Source organism: Eriocheir sinensis, unplaced genomic scaffold (assembly GCF_024679095.1).
Source record: "Eriocheir sinensis breed Jianghai 21 unplaced genomic scaffold, ASM2467909v1 Scaffold1487, whole genome shotgun sequence".
Classification (NCBI taxonomy): domain Eukaryota; kingdom Metazoa; phylum Arthropoda; class Malacostraca; order Decapoda; family Varunidae; genus Eriocheir; species Eriocheir sinensis.
Window position 1 is genome coordinate 10938 of NW_026110836.1, and position 19814 is coordinate 30751.

Consider the following 19814-nt stretch of genomic DNA (forward strand, 5'->3'; position numbering starts at 1 on the left):
ACTCATACAGACCTACTGTCTCGGCTCTCTCCAACGCCCCTGTACTTAGGTTTAAGAATACATTCACCTAAAATAGCAGCGGGTGTTTCCCTTCACGCCTTGTTCGTTCCCACCAAGACCCTGTCTGAGCTGCACGCATACAAGACCAGCCGTCGTTACATTATTGGTGATCAGCGGTGCCCAACGTGCCCTAGCCGTCGCTACCTCGTCTGTTCTACAGCGCTACAAGCCACAAGAATTCACCGAACAGGGGACAGGCGTTACGTTACAAGGAAGAAGTCACAAGCAGCACCTCACCGGAGCAGAGGGGGTCACGACAGCAGCCACGCCGTAGCCCACAGCGGCAACACTGCCGCTGCCAGGAGCATCACCCAAACCTCTTCCGGCAAACAATCAAACAGGGCAAACTCGAACATCTCCCGGTGACTACAAGCAATTACCACTTCAAGCGCCTACACAAGAGGTTACATACCCAGGCCGCCAAATCTACTAACGCTGCTCCATAACACTCAAAATACGAAGAACACCGCAGCCGTCCTACGTCTGGCAAGGAGTTCCGGGCGCCGCCATCTCGTCCCGCCGGCCAGAGGGACGCCATCAGCCAAGCAGCCTTCATTTCAACAATCAAAGCACAACCGCCGACATCCCGGGGGTTCTACACGACTCCAGGATCTTGGTAACCTTAAGGCCGACGAACCTGCTTCGTCGCCAGTTCTCCTGTTCATCTGAAAGTCCCGGTATTGTTCCTTTATACTATTTTTTCAGAGGTGCTGATTAGGCTAATTGCGATTTCATTCAATAAAAACGCACGATTCTGATAATTCTGTGTATCTAACACTGTTCGTCATCCATAATTGTGAGAGCAAACGGTCGTACGCGTACGATATTGATCATTATCCAGTTTATTGTATCAGTTACAATTGTCTCCCTAAAATCGGGGAAAATCCCTAGTCTCGAAACTGAGGAAAGTTCTTAAACCTATTGTCTTTTAATCGATTAATCTAATTTAACAACTTTGCCGCGGCAGACGCCGCTGCATCCGGTCTGTTGACGAGTGTTGGGCGTGTCAGTAGATGCCCAGTGGCCATCGCCGCCCCACTCCGTCCCGCGTTGCGTACCCGCGTAATTTTCGACGGTCCACACCGCATGTCGAATATATTTAAACTACTCCAACCGAGCTTTAGAACCTAACCGCTAACGGGGGGCGAACCCCATTCTAACGGGGGCTTTGCCCCCCTCGAACCCCCCTGTGCTGAGAAGGGTAGCTTATCTGCCCAACTTGTCAGTCACAGCTTGATGCGCCCACGAGGCACCAAGCGCATCCCATGTGACGCGCCCGTGTCACTGTTCGAATATGGTGGTATCGAAGGGTCACAAGGACTCGGTTTTGGGTTATTTGACGGCGCAATGTGGCGCAAGGTGCCTCATGGGTGATACCAATAAAGAGGCTAAATAGTCAGTTAACGCTTACCGAGAGGTGAAGTAGAATGATAATTTCAGGAGACTAAAGAAAAGCTGAGTGTCGATCCCACCGTTCATCATGGCGTCCCGAGGAAGACTGATTCAGAAAGCTGCCTACGTGGCAGCGTGATACACCCCGCGTAGTAACACTTCATGAATGTAGTCCTTTAAAATTATAAAATACAAATACTTGCGCCATTATTTGCTTTAATATAGAGAAGAAAATAACGTAGAACTCTTAAAGACCGTTTTATGTCCGAAATCGTAATGATCCATGCGCGTTCTGGATATTACTGACTTAGGAACTAGTTTGTATGATGTACTGCAAGGCAGCTATGTAGCTCAGTCTGTTTATAGAGGCCCTCGTGCAACAATAACAATGGACTTAGAAAATTGAATCCACTCGACTTTATAATTAACGAGGCTTGCTCCCCTGGCCCCTCCCCAAGGTAAAACGTATACGAAAATGCATTATAATAATAATTCTTTCACGTGCTAAATTACTACGAATATTGGTTTGGAGTGGTGCTCCCTAAGATTAACCTTATTTTCTATTGGTGCTTAATGTAACAATTACACTTCAATACAGCAAGTGATACTGTTGTTAACAAAAATGTTGTTGATCATTCTCGTTGTTTTATTTATTGGTAAACGAGAGAAAATAAATGACCGATGCAAGGTTTTCCTCTATAAAAATCAACTCATTATTGGTAGACCAACATAGAAAAACTACATTTTGCATTCACTTGCCAGCTGGTGGTCTCAGATATCAGGACCAGCTGCTTACTGTCTTTGGTTGTAAGTTTGCAAAGTGACACCAGCAAGCAGCCAGAATACACCATCATGTGTTACCTTCCAGCCATGGAGCCCCGTAAACATTGCGAGAGAAGCAGCGTTACTGGCGTCAACAAAGGCATGAGGAATGAGCTTCAGGAGGGTAGCTTGTCGCCTTGCTGCTACAGTGGTAATGAGACTGCCAAGGCCGTGTCGTCTGTAGCCCTCGTCCGTCATCAGCCTCCCAACAGCTCCTTCAAAATTGGTAGCCACCCAGGAAACAGGCAGCTCCTCGTCCCCTGCCACAGGCAGACTGTTCGGGTCCACGGTGATGTCTTGAGTCACGCCTGAGTCCCGGTACACTCCCACGAATGGTACATGCCGTGCCAGGCGGCTGAACACTTCCAGGTTAGCCATTCCACCGTATTTAGCTCAGCTTACAGGCCGATAGCACTCCTCTCCTGCATCGGCAAGCTGATGGAGTGCCTAGTAGCTACCCGACTGTCGTGGTGGGTGGAGGAAAAGTGCCTGCTGAGGGAGGAGCAGTGCGGCTTCCGTCCTCACCGAAGCACCCATGACATCTTGGCACAGATGGACTACCACATCTGTGACACCTACCGCCAGCGCTAGGTCATGACAGCCCTCTTCGTAGACCTGGAGGGGGCCTTTGACTCAGCACCACACGAGGGGATCACCTACAAGCTGGCCAGCATGGGAGTCACTGGCACCACCGTCGCCTGGGTCAAGGACTTTCTCTCGGGGCACTCATTCCAAGTGGCGGTAGGAGCCACAAAGTCAACATCACTCCCCATACGAAGAAGAGTACCACAAGGCTCTATACTCAGCCCCCTGCTCTTCAACATCCTCATAGCAGACCTCCGGATCCCTTACCACTTTCACCTCCTCATTTACGCCGATGACATTACCATCGTCAGCAGGGCAACAACACCTGCAAAGCCACAGCACTGCCTTCAAGAGGCTGCAGCAGCACTCGAGGGCTGGGTGACCACCTGGGGCCTCACCATCAGTCCTCAGAAAAGCGCCCTCATGAGCTTCACCCTAAAGAGGCTGCCACTACCACCCACAGTATCTCTGATCTCGGTATACGGGTGAAGTGTTTTCACCACAGGGAACTAGACGTCCCTGCCTTGCATAGTCTCAGGTCACCCTTGGACAAGGTGTAATACCTGATCTGTCTCCCGTGCCAGGGTCACGGTGAAGCCTCTGGGCAGCAGCAGTGGTGGATTGGACTGCAGGCAGAGGATCTCTTTATGAGACAATGGCTGGAGTTCCAGGGTCCTAGTCAGCTGGACCGTGCCTAATTATTTAAGCCTTCGGTGTAGAGGAGTGTGGCGACCTCTACATTAAAAAGCCTCCCTGGGAACCAGTTGTCGGTGTGAGCTCCCCGTCCCTCCCATCTATCGACGGTACTCCCATTCCTAGTCTGCATAACAGCTGGTTCTTGTTTTCTCCTGAAAGAGATGTCTTCCGTGGGCCATTTGAGGTTGTACCCCCCGGTTTCTAGGTGGAGTTTCTGAGGGTTATTCTTATACTCAAGGAATATTTCAGCTTTTTGGTCTCTCAGGAAGGGCGTCTGATACTCTCTAGAGTTGGTGGAGAACACCTGGTGACAGGTGCCACTGGCGAGGCCTCGAAAGGGTCGCAGAGTTGGGTTAGACGTTTCGGAAAGTGGGAACGAATTGCTGATTCCTCTCCTCCCTTGCCAGCTCTGCTCCGAGTGACTACGCCGGCCTCGTTCTATGGGACAAAACTTCGAGGACAATAGCTGAAAAGCGCCGGGTTGTGAAAGTCTCTCTCGTGACCGAGGCTCAGGACAAGCGATTGGTCTTTGAGGCGTTTTCAAGACCCTGTGGGAGCGAACTCCCAGTGTTGGAGGCATCTAACACAGCAGTATCTAATTTCCATGCACAATTTTTATACAATTCAATTTATGGTCACAATTTAAGTTTTTTCGAAAGCGCTTTTAATATTTGCCCAAACTCGCTTAAATTTCTAACAATGCCTCTGAACCTTAAGTGTGACGTCTGTCCCGGACGATTTGCAGCTCAGTTCTTCCAGCTGAGTAGAACTTGCCGCCTCTGCGTTCAAAGACTACATCTTCAGAAGGCTGTGACTGAATGGAAAGTCAAGCATAATGATCTTGAAAAGACATTCGTAGTCCTTCAGGAATTTGTTTTAAGTAATGTGGCAATGACTCCACCATCGATGGTGGAGAGGCCCTCCACCGAGACTGTGCCCTCTCCAGACGACCCTCCTGCTTCACGGGAGGACGTGTTACCTGCCTCACAGGTTGACTCCCAGCCTGCCTCACAGGCTAACCCCCAGCCTGCCTCACAGGCTAACCCCCAGCCTGCCTCACAGGCTACCCCCCAGCCTGCCTCACAGGCTAACCCCCAGCCTGCCTCACACGCTAACCCCCAGCCTGCTTCACAGGAAAACCGCCAGCCTGCCTCACAGGCTGACCCCCAGCCTGCCTCACAGGCTAACCCCCAGCCTGCTTCACAGGCTAACTCCCAGCCTGCCCCACAGGACAACTTCCAGCCTGCCTCACTTAACGCTTCTCTTCCTGCTTCACAGGAAGTCGGGTTCCAACCTGTAAGGAAGGGAGCCAAACCGAAGCAGGCAACCAAGGATTTACTGACCCCCACTACCTTCAATAGGTTCCAGGTGCTGGCAGACACCATGGAGGATGAGTTCGAGACTCGCCTAGTTGGGGACTCCATGGTGCGTGGCCAGCTGGTTGAGTTCTGTGGTCGTTCATCAAATGGCAGCAGAAAACGTTACTGCTATCCAGGTGCCAGACTGGATGACATCACCGCAGCGTGCGATGATGTCACGAGAAATGCCGACCGAAACACCCTCTTTATCATTCACGCGGGGACGAATGACGTAAAGACAACCCGTTCTGAGGAACTGCTTGAGAAATACCGCCGCATGATCAAGCAGTATAAACGTAAAACGGATGCCAGTAACATCATAATCTCAGGAATCATCCCGAGGGTCGGTGCCGAATCTAGCTTTTACAGTAAGGCCTTCAGCACAAACAACAGACTTCAGTCCCTTTGCTCACAAGAAAACGTCCAGTTCGCTAATTTGTGGAACAATTTTTACTACGATTCAGACTTGTTCCTTCCTGATGGCATCCACTTAAACCCTGTTGGAGCAGCCCGTTTCGGGAGGCTGCTCTGTGACCAAGTGGCTCTTCGAAAGCCAAAAAACGCGGAGGCGAGAACACCAGCAGCTCCACCGTAAGGGGAGCACTCAACCCGCAAACCCCCCGACTCGAATCACATTAAAGCTTGCTATGTAAACGCTCGTAGACTTAGAAGTTCTCGCAGCTACAAATCATTATCACATCATCGGAGTCACAGAATCTTGGATAGACACTTCAAATAGAGATTTCATTGCGGAATATAGATTACCGGGTTATACCATCTTTAGTCATGAAAGAGAGAACAGACAGGGTAGAGGCGTTATCTTTTATATCCACAACTCTCTCCATCCAGTATCCGTGAAAACAGATATAACCAATGTAGACACGGTCTTCATTGAAATTAAAAATAAATCTCATAAAATAGTAATTGGACTTATCTACAGACCGCCAAGGCAGACTCTTGATATCGGCCACGCATTAAGTGAATTATTATTAGAATAGCAGTTGCGGGGCAGTAATTGCTGGGGACTTTAACTTGCCAGTGAAAAGATGGGGTGAACCGTTGAACTGTCATACAGGGCTCGACCTGTACACAAATTTACTAGAAAGTGATTTACATCATCAACACGTTCAAGAACCGACTCGGGAAAATAATATACTTGGCCTTATCTTTTCAACGACAGCTGATCTAGTTAACGAAGTAAATGTTGGTCCAATTTTTAGTTCTAGCGATCACCGAACATTCAGCATCAATATGAAAGAAAGTAAAGTAACTCCTAGTAAAGAAAAGGTGCCTGATTATCAGAGAGCGAATTTCGTAAGACTCCGATCAATTCTAAATAATTCTGACTGGAATGAATCTCGGCGGAAACAGATATTGATAAATCTCGCGGGGCCTTCACCACAATATTGAACAATGCTATAAGCATATGCGTACCCTATCGTAACAGACATTCAGCTTTTAAGAAGAAACCCAAATGGTGGAATAACGTAATTCAAAATAGCCTATCTCTTAAAAAACGTGTATACAGTAGATACATATCAACTCAGAGTGAGGCTGACAAACTAGAGTTGGACAGAATTCGCCGCGAAACCAAGAAATTAATAAAACGAAGCAAGAAAAATCTTGAAGAATATATAGCGGAAACAAGTAAATCTAATCCTAAAGAATTTTTTAGCTATGTATATAATAAAAAGTCACTCACTTGTGGTATCGGACCGCTTGCTAATGAAAATGGTAACCACACGAACGATGAAAATGAAATGGCTACAATCCAAAATAACCTTTTCGCATCCGTATTTACCGACGAAGATTGTTTATCACCTCAACCGCCGGAGGTTTGAAGGACCGAAAAGATGTTAAGTGGCGTGCTCATCGTAGAAAGTGACATTTTACGCACACTTGAAAAGATTAAAGTAAGCAAAGCTCCTGGTCCAGACAAAACTACCCCTAGGGTCTTAAAATAAATCAGTCATCAAATTTGTAAACCGCTCTCCATCATATTCAATAAATCTTAAACAGCTGGAAAAGTTCCGTCGGATTGGAAACTTGCAAATGTCACACCAATTTTCAAAAAGGGGGACAAGTCTCATCCAGGAAACTATCGACCAATTAGCCTGACATCGATTGTTTGTAAGTTAATGGAGACTATCATTCGCGACAATATGGTGAAATTCTTCGAAGAAAATAATATAATAAATAATTCGCAACATTGCTTCCGTAGTAAACGTTCGTGTTTGACTAACTTACTTGATTTTTTCATTATATTTTTGAGGTGTTTGATGAAAGCAGATCAGTAGATATCATATATCTGGATTTTCAAAAGGCATTTGATAAGGTCCCCCACCAACGATTGCTCAGCAAACTATTGGCGAACGGTATCTCGGGTAACATTCACAATTGGCTTGCGGACTGGCTCTCTGAGCGGAAACGAAGAGTAGTTCTAAACGGTGTTACATCTAACTGGCTCGATGTCAGAAGCGGTGTACCTCAAGGATCACTGCTTGGCTCCATGCTCTTCTTAATTTATGTTAATGATATCGATGATGGGCTCACTTGCAAAGTATCAAAATTTGCTGATGACACAAAAATTGCTAGTAAAGTAACTGCGACACTCGACGAAGAAGCTTCACAATCAGATCTAGATCAACTTGCACGTTGGGCCAATCAATGGCAAATGAAATTTAACGTTGACAAATGTAAAGTGTTGCACACCGGAAAAAATAACAATCGCGTTCGGTACGTAATGAATGGCAAACAACTTTCTGCAGTAAGTAAAGAAAATGATCTTGGAATCACTATATCAAGCGATTTAAAGCCCGGTCAGCATTGTTCAGAGGTAGTTAAAACTGCAAACAAATTGGTTGGCTTCATCGGACGAGTCTTTAATAATAAATCGGAAAAAGTAATATTAAAACTGTATAATTCGTTGGTTCGACCCCGTCTAGAGTACTGTGTACAGTTTTGGTCTCCCTATTACAAAAAAGACATAGAAAAGTTGGAACGGGTTCAACGAAGAGTAACAAAGATGATTCCTAGGTTGAGAAATTTATCATATGAACAAAGGCTTAAAGAAGTAAATTTATTCAGCCAATCAAAACGAAGAATGCGAGGCGATCTAATAGAAGTGTTTAAAATGTTTAAAGGATTCAGTGATATTAATGCAGAAGATTACTTTATAATTGATCGATCAAATAGAACAAGAAGAAATCACAATTTGAAGATAAGTGGTAAAAGATTCTCGTCGCACGAAGCTAAACACTTCTTCTTCAATCGAGTTGTTAATGTTTGGAACTCTCTACCCTGTGATGTCGTTGATAGTACAACAGTTACGGCCTTCAAGAATAGATTAGACAAGTATTTTGAATCCAACCAGCAACTAAGATATTACTCATTGTCGTAATAACGTCAAGTTCTTTCGAATACTGGTATCCTTGTCCGCTTTTATCGCCCGGTTAGTGGTAGCAGTAATGATAGTTCTTTCCTCTTTCTTACATAAATTCCATGCAGTTTTTCCATGCTGCATGGTTCTTTTTCCTTTCCTGCCAGCTTTGGCTGGAGGGATGGGGGGTGGGGAGGAGCCTTCGCCTTTGCTGTCCTTCATCTTCCACCTTTAATTAGATAGTTAGTGTAGCTTGTCACAAACAGCCTCGTAAGGACCAGCAGGTCTGCTATTGTTTTTTCTTCCTTTGTGTTCTTTTGTGTGAGTGGAATAGCTGTCCCCTACACCAGAACACACACCCTCTTAGGGCTGCGCCTGGAGGGGCCTCGCATAACCTGGGCAACCCACATCAATTACCTAATCACCTCCTGCACCAAACAACTCAACATCATGAAGAGGATCGCTGGCATCCGCTGGGGGGCTGACCGGGAGCTGCTCCTGCGTTACTACTGCACCACCATCAGAGCCAAGTTAATGTACGGCAGCAGCATCTATGGGGCAGCAGCCCCCTCCACCCTTGCCAAACTTGACACCACCCAAAACGCCGCCCTGAGGACTGCAATGGGGGCCATGCGGTCCTCCCCAAGCATCTCCCTCCATGCAGAAAGCGGCATCGCCCCTGTAGCCACCCAGAGAAGGGAAGTACTGTGCCACCACTACCACCGCATCAGGAACTTAACACCTTCCCACCCTCTCTCCAAGATGTACAGCACCTCAGGGGTGGATCAGCACGCCCCAGTCTGGCTCCCTGGAGCCCGCCAACCCCTGATAGTAAGGGCACTACTGGTGTATCACATTCTCCACCTCACTCCACCACCACCACAACCTATCAGCCCTCACTCTCCCATTCCGCCCTGGCCGGACATCTCCCACATGGTGTCCCTACACATGCCTGGCCTCCCCCCTAAACCATCCTCCAGCATTGTGGCAGCCTCACATTTTCTCCAATTGGACGAGTCCCTCTATCATCACCACCTCAAGATCTACACGGATGGCTCCCACTCCCCATCACCACCCTCCACGGCATCAGCCATTTATGACCCCGGTACTACCATCTGCAGGACGTGGCAACTCCCCCCCGAGACGGACGTCCTGACGGCTGAGCTGTACGCCCTGCACCAGGCCCTCATACATCTCCACACCACCCACAACAGGGGCAAGGCTGTCGTTTTCACAGACTCCTTCTCATCACTCCACCTCATCCTCTCCCGCCACCCAACATCCTCAACGGCCCTAGCCCACACCATCCAGCGAGCTCTTCTCATCCTAACACCTGAGGGGTGGGAGATCACCCTGCAGTGGGTGCCCTCACACTCAGGCATAAGAGGCAATGTCATAGCAGACGCCACCGCCAAGATGGCCCTGGCGGACGTAAACATCACGCCGCTCCCCTTGCCACTCTCCACGGTCAAACGCCTTATCTCCCGCACCTGCCACTCTACATGGGACGACACACTCCATGACACCCTCCGCATCACCTCCATGGCCCAATGCCGCACCAACTCCTCCCCACAGCCGTGGGTGAGGAAAACGTCCCGCGTCCTAGACGTGGCCTTGACACGCCTCCGCCTGAGCCACACACGCCTCGGCGTTCACCTCCACCGCCTGCGCCTCGTCCCCGACCCTCACTGCCCTGGTGCAGGACCGTCGAGGACACCACTGAGCACCTTCTGCTGCACTGCCCACGCCACCACTCCCAGCGAGTGCTGTTCAGACACCAACTCCGCGCCCTGGACGTGCCCACCTTTGACCTGCCCACGCTGCTGGCGGCGGCAGGCGTCCACCCATCACGACAGGAAGCTGTCATCCGCCTCACCTGCACCCTCCTCAGGAAGACGGGGCAGCTGACGCGCCTGTGAAGACCTCACAGGACGACACCAGGGCTCATGTGAGCGACTAGATCGCCGCGGCCCTAAACAACAACAACAACAACCATATTTAGCTCTCTGGACCAGATAGTGGACCCCTGCCCTCCCCAGCAGGCACACACGGAACCCTGGACCAACCCTGGAGTAGACATGAATCATAATAAAAACATGACACTGACAATGAAAATCAGTATACAGTTAGAGCTCGCATCTTACCAGTAATAGGTATACCAAGAAACACTAGTTAGATTTGCATTCATTAGATGCAAATACATATACCAATGGGGAAAATTAAGATATTTTCACTTATACAAGTTATTGACGTTAATTTAGGTCCTATAATCATAGATACTGCAATGAAATATAAAAGAAAAAGAATATTTTGTGTTTCCGCCAGAAGGCGGAACGAATGATTGGTAGAAGGTGGAAAGAAGAGTATGAGGAATATCATAAATAGGGTGAGGAGTAAATAAGATAAATAGGAGAAGAGTGTATACGAAAGATTGGTAGAAGGTGGAAAGAAGGGTATGAGGTATATCATAAATAGGGTGAGGAGTAAATAAGATAAATAGGAGAAGAATGTATACGGAAGATCGGTAGAAGGTGGAAAGAAGGGTATGAGGAATATCATAAATAGGGTGAGGAGTAAATAAGATAAATAGAAGAGTGTATACGAAAGATTGGTAGAAGGTGGAAAGAAGGGTATGAGGACTATCATAAATAGGGTGAGGAGTAAATAAGATAAATAGAAGAATGTATACGGAAGATCGGTAGAAGGTGGAAAGAAGGGTATGAGGAATATCATAAATAGGGTGAGGAGTAAATAAGATAAATAGAAGAATGTATACGGAAGATCGGTAGAAGGTGGAAAGAAGGGTATGAGGAATATCATAAATAGGGTGAGGAGTAAATAAGATAAATAGGAGAAGAGTGTATACGAATGATTGGTAGAAGGTGGAAAGAAGGGTATCAGAAATTAATATCATAAATAGAGTGAGGAGCAGTGGTGGGCACAGTTCCGCTAACCGCTAATTAGTGGGGGGCCTTATGTAGAGAATTGGTAAGAATTGTGCATTTTGGGTTAAAAGCATGAAAATTGGCTTGAAGGTAGCTTTATACATACTTTTAAGATTTAGATATAGTGCCATCTCTAATTTGTCCCGTAAGTCCCATTTTTCAAGATGGCCGCCAAATATGTCAAATTATGTTTTTTTATGGTTATACAGCAATTATTTCCTATTTTATACCCATTATGTAACGAAATGGTATACGTAAACCCCATTTTTACTTATATAAGTATGCCTACAAACCATAGATGTGCAAAACTCTGAAGTTTCATCACCAATTAGGCCTAATTACCATAATTTATTCATAAAACTTGGGAAAACGTTAATTTGTGATGTGAATTTCTAATATATACTCGATTTTAGTATGCTTTTTTTTTCTTTCCAGGTGGATCTAACCCAATGTTGCATGCATCATAGATGTAGTATGCAGATTAGATGCTTTTCAATAGCTTATCAGCACTTGCAGACAGTAACATTATGGCCAGCAGAAAATGTGTACTAGTTGAGAAATCATCTTCCACTTCCCTAAACGTAGAAACTGATCAGCCTGCTGATACTGATTGGAGCAAGTGTGTGATATGCCAAATGTCAAAGCCACAGGAACGTCTTCAGTGCCCAGCAAACAGCAAGAGGCATGATGTGGGCGCCGGATATAAGACCATAGCAGAAGATATTGGAAGACTGTCTAGTTTTGAGTTTTTACCTTTTGGGAACCGTATAAATGATGGATCTGGAATTGAAGAAACACTGAGAAAGAATAAAGCTTGCTGGCACAACAAATGTAGACTGCAGTATGGAAAGTCTAGAGTAGAAAGAGCAGAAAAGAGACAGTCAAGTGAGGAACCACAAGCCTGCTCTAGCAGCAAGGTGACCAGACTGTCACTTTCAACAAAACAAGTGGACCGTAAAGCAAAGAGATTGTGCTTCTTTTGTGAAAAAGATAATTCAGCAGGCACCTTGCACATAGCATCCACAGAGAATGTGGACAAAAATATAAAGGCTGCTGCTCAGGTGCTGCAGGATACCTCATTGTTGTCAAAGCTAAGTGCTGGTTCTGATGTCATAGCGTTAGATGTTGTGTATCACACCGATTGTCTTGCAAAATTGTACAAAAGAGCTTCAGCAGCAAACAGAAGTGAAAAACAAGCAGATAATGAATGTGACAAGGAAAACCGTGGCAGAGCATTGGCTGAACTTGTATCATACATACAAGATGCCAAAGAAACTTCAATACCAGTTTTCAAATTGCATGACTTGAAAGAAATGTATGAAAATAGATTAGATCAGTTAGGAACACATGAAGTATGTCACAGTACCCGTCTGAAAGATCGTCTCCTTGAAACTGTATCTAACCTTGATTTTTACAGTAAAGGCAGGGATGTTTATCTTGTCTTCAAGGAAGACGTTGGAGATGTCATTCACAAGTCACTTAAGGATGATCAGTATGATGAAGAAGCCTTAATTCTTGCAAAAGCAGCTAGGATTGTCAGAAGGAAAATGAAAGATCAGAAGAATGAATTTAGTGGCACATTTCCTCCTGATTGTCAGGAGAAATCTGTACCCAAAGTGCTATTAACCCTTGTGTCAATGATACTGGACAGTCCCAATATCAAAGACCAAGATGATTATGATGTGTCACAAGCATCACTGAGTCTCTCACAGCTACTGATGTTTAATTACAGAGAATTTGGCAAAAAGACCATTTCCGAAAAGATGCGTCATACCAAGAAAAATGAAACTCCATTGGCACTGTACACTGGGCTTATGGTACATTCCAAAACAAGGAAGAAGGAAATTGTTGATGAAATGTGCCAACTTGGTCTGTCTGTCTCATACAAACGTGTTACAAGTGTTTCTACAGACCTTGAAAAAGACATGTGTACACATTTCCAAGCTACAGGCATTGTATGTCCTCCAACGCTCAGAAAGGGACTCGTAACATCAGCTGCTATGGATAACTTTGACCACAATCCCTCCTCAACAACAGCAAAACATTCCATACATGGCACTGGCATATCTTTGTTCCAGCAACCAACAGCTGAGCTTCCAGGGACGCCACAAGAAATCCCACATGATTCCGAATCAAGGCAAGATTATTATGTGTTACCAGAGGACTACACAAGAGTCAGGCCACTGAATTTGGAGAACAAGCACCCACCTGTTCCTCCTTCTGGTCTGCCCCAGTCACCAAGTGATTTTAGTGTGTTTCGACAGGCTATACAGAAGGAGAAACAATGGCTTGACTCTGTTGCAGATCAGGTTTTGGAAACAGAAACAGAACATCCCATAGAAGCACAAATGATTTCATGGTCTGGGCATCATGCGTCAAATGCACAAGATTCAAATCATGTGAAGCCTTGCATGTCGGCCATATTGCCGCTGTTTGCAGAATCATCAAAATCCACAGGCATGTTGGCACATGGTTTGGATGTGATAAGGAAGGCAACAATTTATCTAAATCCTGATCAAAAACCTATTACAGCTGCAGATCAGCCTATATTTGCAACAATAAAACAAATACAGTGGAACTGGCCAGATATATATGGTGAAGATAAATTTGTTGTGATGATGGGTGGATTACATATAGAAATGTGTGCACTGAATATGTTAGGTGACTGGGTGGAAGGCAGTGGATGGGTTGAAGCTCTGATATTAGGAAATATCACTTCATCAGGGATTGCTGACAGTTGCTTAAAGGTTACTCATGTGACACGCACAAGACATGTACACCAAGTGTTTGTGGCTTCACTCAACATCCTTCTTCACAAAGCATATGAAAACTACCTCACTGAATCTCAAGATCAAGTTAAACTTCCTTTTGACATCTGGACAAAAGACAGAAAGAGGAAAGTCCTCTTTTTCAGTACTGTTACATCACAATGGTGTTTACTCTTCTGGTGCTAACCTTCATCAGGTCCATCCGTGATGGAAACTTTGATCTGTATGTTCAGTCTCTAGGTCAGTTAGCTGGTTGGATGTTTTCCTTAGACCATGTTAACTATGCTAGGTGGATCCCAGTTCACCTGAGAGATATGATGCAACTTGAGATTCAGCACCCTGATATATATGATTATTTAAAAAGGGGCTTCGTCTTGCACAAAACAAGTCATGCTTTCTCTGGTATTGCACTGGACCATGCCCATGAGCAGAACAATGGCCATTTGAAGGCTGAGGTGGTATTATATGACTAACACAAAATGAGGAAGCTATGAGAAAATGGATGTTAGCTGGACCTGAGGTGGCACGCGTGATGGCAATGTTTAATACATCCATGATAGGCCATTGCTCAGATGATCCCCTGGGACCAGACCACCATGAGCAGGGAAAAGTGCTCAGAAGCTATTCAAAAGTGAAGTAAGAAACCTAGTTCAAGCTATAGAACAGCTAGGAAATCCATTTTGGACAGGTCTAAAGATCTGATAACTTTAGACACCAAGACTGTAGCTGACAAATCAGTGGCTATCACAGTAAAATACATAGAGAAGGCAGGCAAGGAACAGTATCAAGAATTTGTTAAACCAGCCTGCAGGACCGGACTGTGTCAGTATTTGATCCAATTCACAAGACTAAGTTTCCACTATTTAAATCTCCTCAGAAGAAGGCACCATCCAAGCTGCATCAACACATTAAAGTAGCCAAGACAGAGGTGAGAGTCTTTTCAGACCTCTATGTGTCCTGCCAGGTCCGACAGGGAGATATGGCAACCTTCTTTGCTCATGAAAACCAGGCCAAGCCACCCGCATTAGTGGCCCCTGAGACAAACAGTCAACCAAATCAGATATCATGGAGGTCTTGGAAAGCTTCATTGAACCTAGTGCTACTGTTGCCAGCACAGCCTATGTTTTAGATGGACCAGCCATCATTCATATGCTGACCCCAAACCTCAGTTGTAAAACCTTTGGAGACTATGCCAAGTTAGTGTTCGAACATTATGTACAGGAGCTACTGGAGAGTTCAAATCGAGTTGACATTGTTTGGGATGAGTATCTTGAACATAGTCTGAAATGGGCAACTCGAGAAAATCGAGGAACAGGTCAGCGTAGGAGAGTGATGGAAAACACTGTGCTGCCTTCAAATTGGGTCTCCTTTCTAAATGTTCCGGAGAACAAAAAGGAACTTTTCCAGCTCCTTTCTGAACATGCAACAAGTATGCACATTCCTGAGGGCAAACAGGTTTTGCAACATCTGGCAGAAAAGTCCTCAGCAATCCAGCTGGTCTTGACATCAGTGATATGTCTCCTTGTTCTCATGAAGAAGCCGACACACGGATTTTTGCATTACAAGGATGCAGTTGACAAGGGTCACCAGTCTGTTAAAGTACGAACAGTAGACAGTGATGTTGTGGTAATTGGGGTAGCAGTGGCTTCTTTCATGAATGCTGACATGTGGATCGTATATGGAACTGGTGACCATCGACGTATCATTCCAGCTCACAGCATTGCACAGGCACTTGGTCCAGTCAAAGCTAAGTGTCTGCCTGTCTTCCATGCCTTCACAGGCTGTGATACTGTGCCATCGTTCCAGTTGAAAGGAAAGAAGTCATTTTGGAAAGCCTGGGAATCTTTTGATGGTGTGACTGAATCATTCCAGTCATTACAGGACAGTCCTGGTCTGTTTCAGAGGAGATCGTCAGAAATCTGAGAGATTTGTTATTCTTGTATATGACAAGAACAGTGTAGATGTGGATGTTAATGGTGCAAGAAGGAATCTGTACTGCAGGAAAAACTAGGCAATGGAAAATATCCCCCAACCAAAGCAGCTCTTGTGCAGCAAGCAAAAGAGCAGCATATCAAGGTGGCCATGTTTGGGGTAATTGTTTGATCTGCATGCCAAATCTGCCTTGTCCCTCAGAGTGGGATGGAAGAAAAATGAAGCTGATGACTGGGTACCATTGTGGACAACTTTAGCAGATGTATCTCAGGTTTGCTTGGAGCTGAAGCGATGTGGTTGTAAAACGGGATGCAAAACAAAAGATGTACCTGCAAAGGACTGAACTTGAAGTGCACAGGTTTATGCAACTGCAATGGAGATTGTTATAAAACATAAATGACTCATTTGTATCCACTGAGAGATTTGAATTTTCTATTAAGATATTGCAAAGAACTTTCATGTCAGAGTGATTTTACCTTTACAGTTTATTTTCCTTAGATAAGATTGTTGAGATATGATAGGAGCCAAAATTGATAATTTGAATACATAGATCATTGAATATAATTTTGTAAACCTCAAAGATCTTTAATTTGACTAAAAATATCAAAATCGATTGTCAATATCCTAAAGATAAGAAGATGAGATTGGATAGTTATGTGGACAAGAATAAGAAGATTAGGAGACATTATTGTTTGAAATACTTGCTTAACTTGGCTTTTATTGTTTTTGACTTAAGAAACATGGTTTTGTTCTAACATATGAAATATTTTTACCAATGAGAAGTTATGATATTGGGTTTAGTGTTTCCAAGGTACATATTACTTTCATTTGCCTTGATTATTGTTGCTTAGAAAGCAATCTAGAGTGAATATTGATAATTTTCAACATGTTTCCTTTTTCACATTATTAAATGGAGCTTATTCAATTTCGTTAACCATTACCAGTCTTTTTTTTTTAGATTTCAGATTTGCTTTTTACAAAACATTAACTTTGTAAAATAACATCAAATCACTGGATTGTACAGTTAGCAATTATAGTTTCGAATACAATTATAAATGTCATGAATAAACATATTAATTTCGAATACAAATGACATGACACCTGATTTACAAAAAAAAAAAAAAATTGCATAGGATTAAAATACTTTTCGATCACTTTAATGCTACTTTCATTGATTCCTAACAGAAACGCATACAATATATATTTCATTTCTCAAAACCAGTAAAGTACTTTTTGAAGTACGGCTTTTATTTATTTTTTCATAACTAATTATGTTAATTAAGGTAATTAACATAATAAAATAATTATGTGACATATATGTCTGCTCAGACTTTTAAGCCTCTATTACATCTCTGCAACAGTAGAAGTTATCATGTCCAATGATTTAAAACACTTATGACCAATTTCCAATGCATTTGAATCATTTGGTATGCAATTTTATGTTAATTTAGCATTTTGTGGCGGCCATCTTGAAAAATGGCACTTAAGTGACAAAACTGAGATGGCACTATATCTAAATCTTCAAAATATGTTAAAAGCTACCTTCAGGCCAAATTTCATGCTTTTAACCCAAAGTGCACGATTTTGAAATAAGGCCCCCCACTAAATTAGCGTAGCTAACTTTTTCGTTAGCTAATTAGCGTTTTCGCTAACTTTGGAAACAGTTAGCGGACCAATTAGCTTCCGCTAAATAAAGTTCCTCCTCCGCTAATTTGACTCCACTAAAAGTTCATACAGGTTTGTTTTTGTCCGTTGTGGGCAGACACAGCACCAGTTGAGCCACGTGGCGCAATAATTCCAGGGCTTCCCTTTTTGGGTAAATTACGCCTTAGAGTAGGGTAATTGGACAATTATTACGGAAATTTTTTGGGGTGTTTAGGGTAATGTATCTTCCATTTCCGACTCTTCGAACTCAGGATTTAATAACAAGAATGCGACATTTTCCAACTGACAAGAAATAAACACTGCTATTTACTTATTCCCTGATTATACTCCTTAGTATTATTTATATTTTTAAATATAAATTGATCCACTATCCCTAGCTGTGTGGGGGAGCAGTTCTGTGTAGTGTGTCATCAAATACCTTATCAGATTTTGTCTTTATGTACTGCTATTGCAAGTTCATATAGGTATAAATAAAGTGTATGTTGACTATAATTCGTGTGCACCTTTATCGACATCTGATTTTGGTATGCTATACCTTTCTAGAAAGGTTTATGTCTAAGCTACAAAATATTGAAATTTCAGGTCACTAGGTCGGTTTTTAAGGGTTTTAGAACCGAAATACTAAACCAAAGCTAAATCCATATTAAGAAAAGTTACCGATTAGCGGTTAGCGTTAGCTTTCACTAATTTCTTTATCAGTTTAGCGATTTAGCGTAAGCAAAGCAAACTTTTTAGTTAGTGGATTACCAGTAAGCGAAGCTAACTTTTTGGTTAGCGGTGCCCACCACTGGTGAGCAGTAAATAAAATAGATAGAAGAGTATATAATTATGAAGGTTGTGCATGGCGCTTATGGTGTGGGGACGCCTATCCTCTGTTGATATCCGTGTACTATCGCAAATGTCGGGGATGTTGTGACACTACGGTCAGAGAGGTCACCAAATTTATTAGGCTGTCCCACAGTCGTATAAAGACGCCCTTATTCGGCGTCCCGAGCGAAACGCAATTCAGGAGAGAATATGGTCTAAAGGAAAGGAGGGAGAGGCAGATTGCTAAAGGTTTGACGACGGGAAGAAGTGTCTTTTCGTCTTCGCCGTCTGCTCTGCAGGAGAACCCCACCCGGAGGAGGGACACGAGGAACCGAACGAAGGAGACGTTTTCAGTAGACCCGAATACGTAAGTGCATTCGGCTGCCGTAGTATGATTATATCTTTGCCTATCTACCCCAAAGGGACCAGTTCCATACCTCAAAAAAAGATGCCAGATTATCTGGAAAGCATAATACGGTACAGAAAACTGGGTCTACTATAAAAAGATGTTTTACTTATCCCAGTGTAATTCAAAACAAAGTTAATACTATTGAGAACATTTTTCTTCAATAATCTTTGACACAGATGCGGTATAATAATAAACGAAATTATGAACCTTTGGCTGGACCGCTGCAGAATCTACAACCTGGGGAAAAAAATGTTTGTTGTTTTCTGATCTTCAAAAAACTTCTGTATTATCAATTTTATGCACTTGATAAACTAAACCAATTAATAAATCACGAACACAGACTATACTTGTTCTTATGTATTAATACTGCTTGGAATTCTTAGTTGAGATGGTCCGTAACCAAACCAAAACAAACCTTCTTTTGACCTGTAACGCTTTCTATCGCTTCTTAGGTCCTCCTCCTTTCGGTCCTCTCTTCTTCTTATTCACATACTTTGCTTTTCAATAGTATTGTGTTACTTATCTTTCCTCACTGTAATACGCTATTATATTGTAATTTTGTTTGTTGCTGAAATCACTTATTTTCAGTGTTGTCTGTGCACTTATTCAATCATTTGTGCCCTTTTTTTTGCACTGAATCAGGAACACTTTTGCCAGCTTTACAATTCTTCTTTCTGTTTCTTTTTTGTCTCCATACAGCCCCAACACAGTGCAGATTGCCCCGTTGTCCTCCTCTAGCCTCCTCGCCCACTCCTCCCTGCCCATCACCGTCACTACTCGTGTTGCCAACTCCCCTCTCTGCCTCTCGTAGTTGCTACATTCTATAATTAGGTGTTCCACTGTTTCTTTCTCCCCTGTCCTACAGCTACAGTTGTGGTTTCCCCCTTTGTTTTGGTAGGTCTCGGTGAGGGTGAGTTCGGCAGCTTAGCCGCTCTTTTCGGCACCGTGCTGGTTTCGGCCTTTTAAATATCTCTTTACCACGAGTTCTACTAACTA

The 19814-nt window shown here is 44.0% G+C and overlaps 1 protein-coding gene across 1 annotated transcript; it reads right to left on the reverse strand.

Moving 5' to 3' along the window:
- Window positions 1-1454: 1454 nt before the first annotated feature.
- Window positions 1455-10359, reverse strand: LOC126990197 (uncharacterized; the record flags this gene model as incomplete). The annotated part of the gene is made up of 3 exons (XM_050848747.1): window positions 1455-2534; window positions 9597-9618; window positions 10143-10359. Coding segments are annotated over 3 exons (529 nt in total), but the record flags the coding sequence as incomplete, so codon positions are not given.
- Window positions 10360-19814: the final 9455 nt, after the last annotated feature.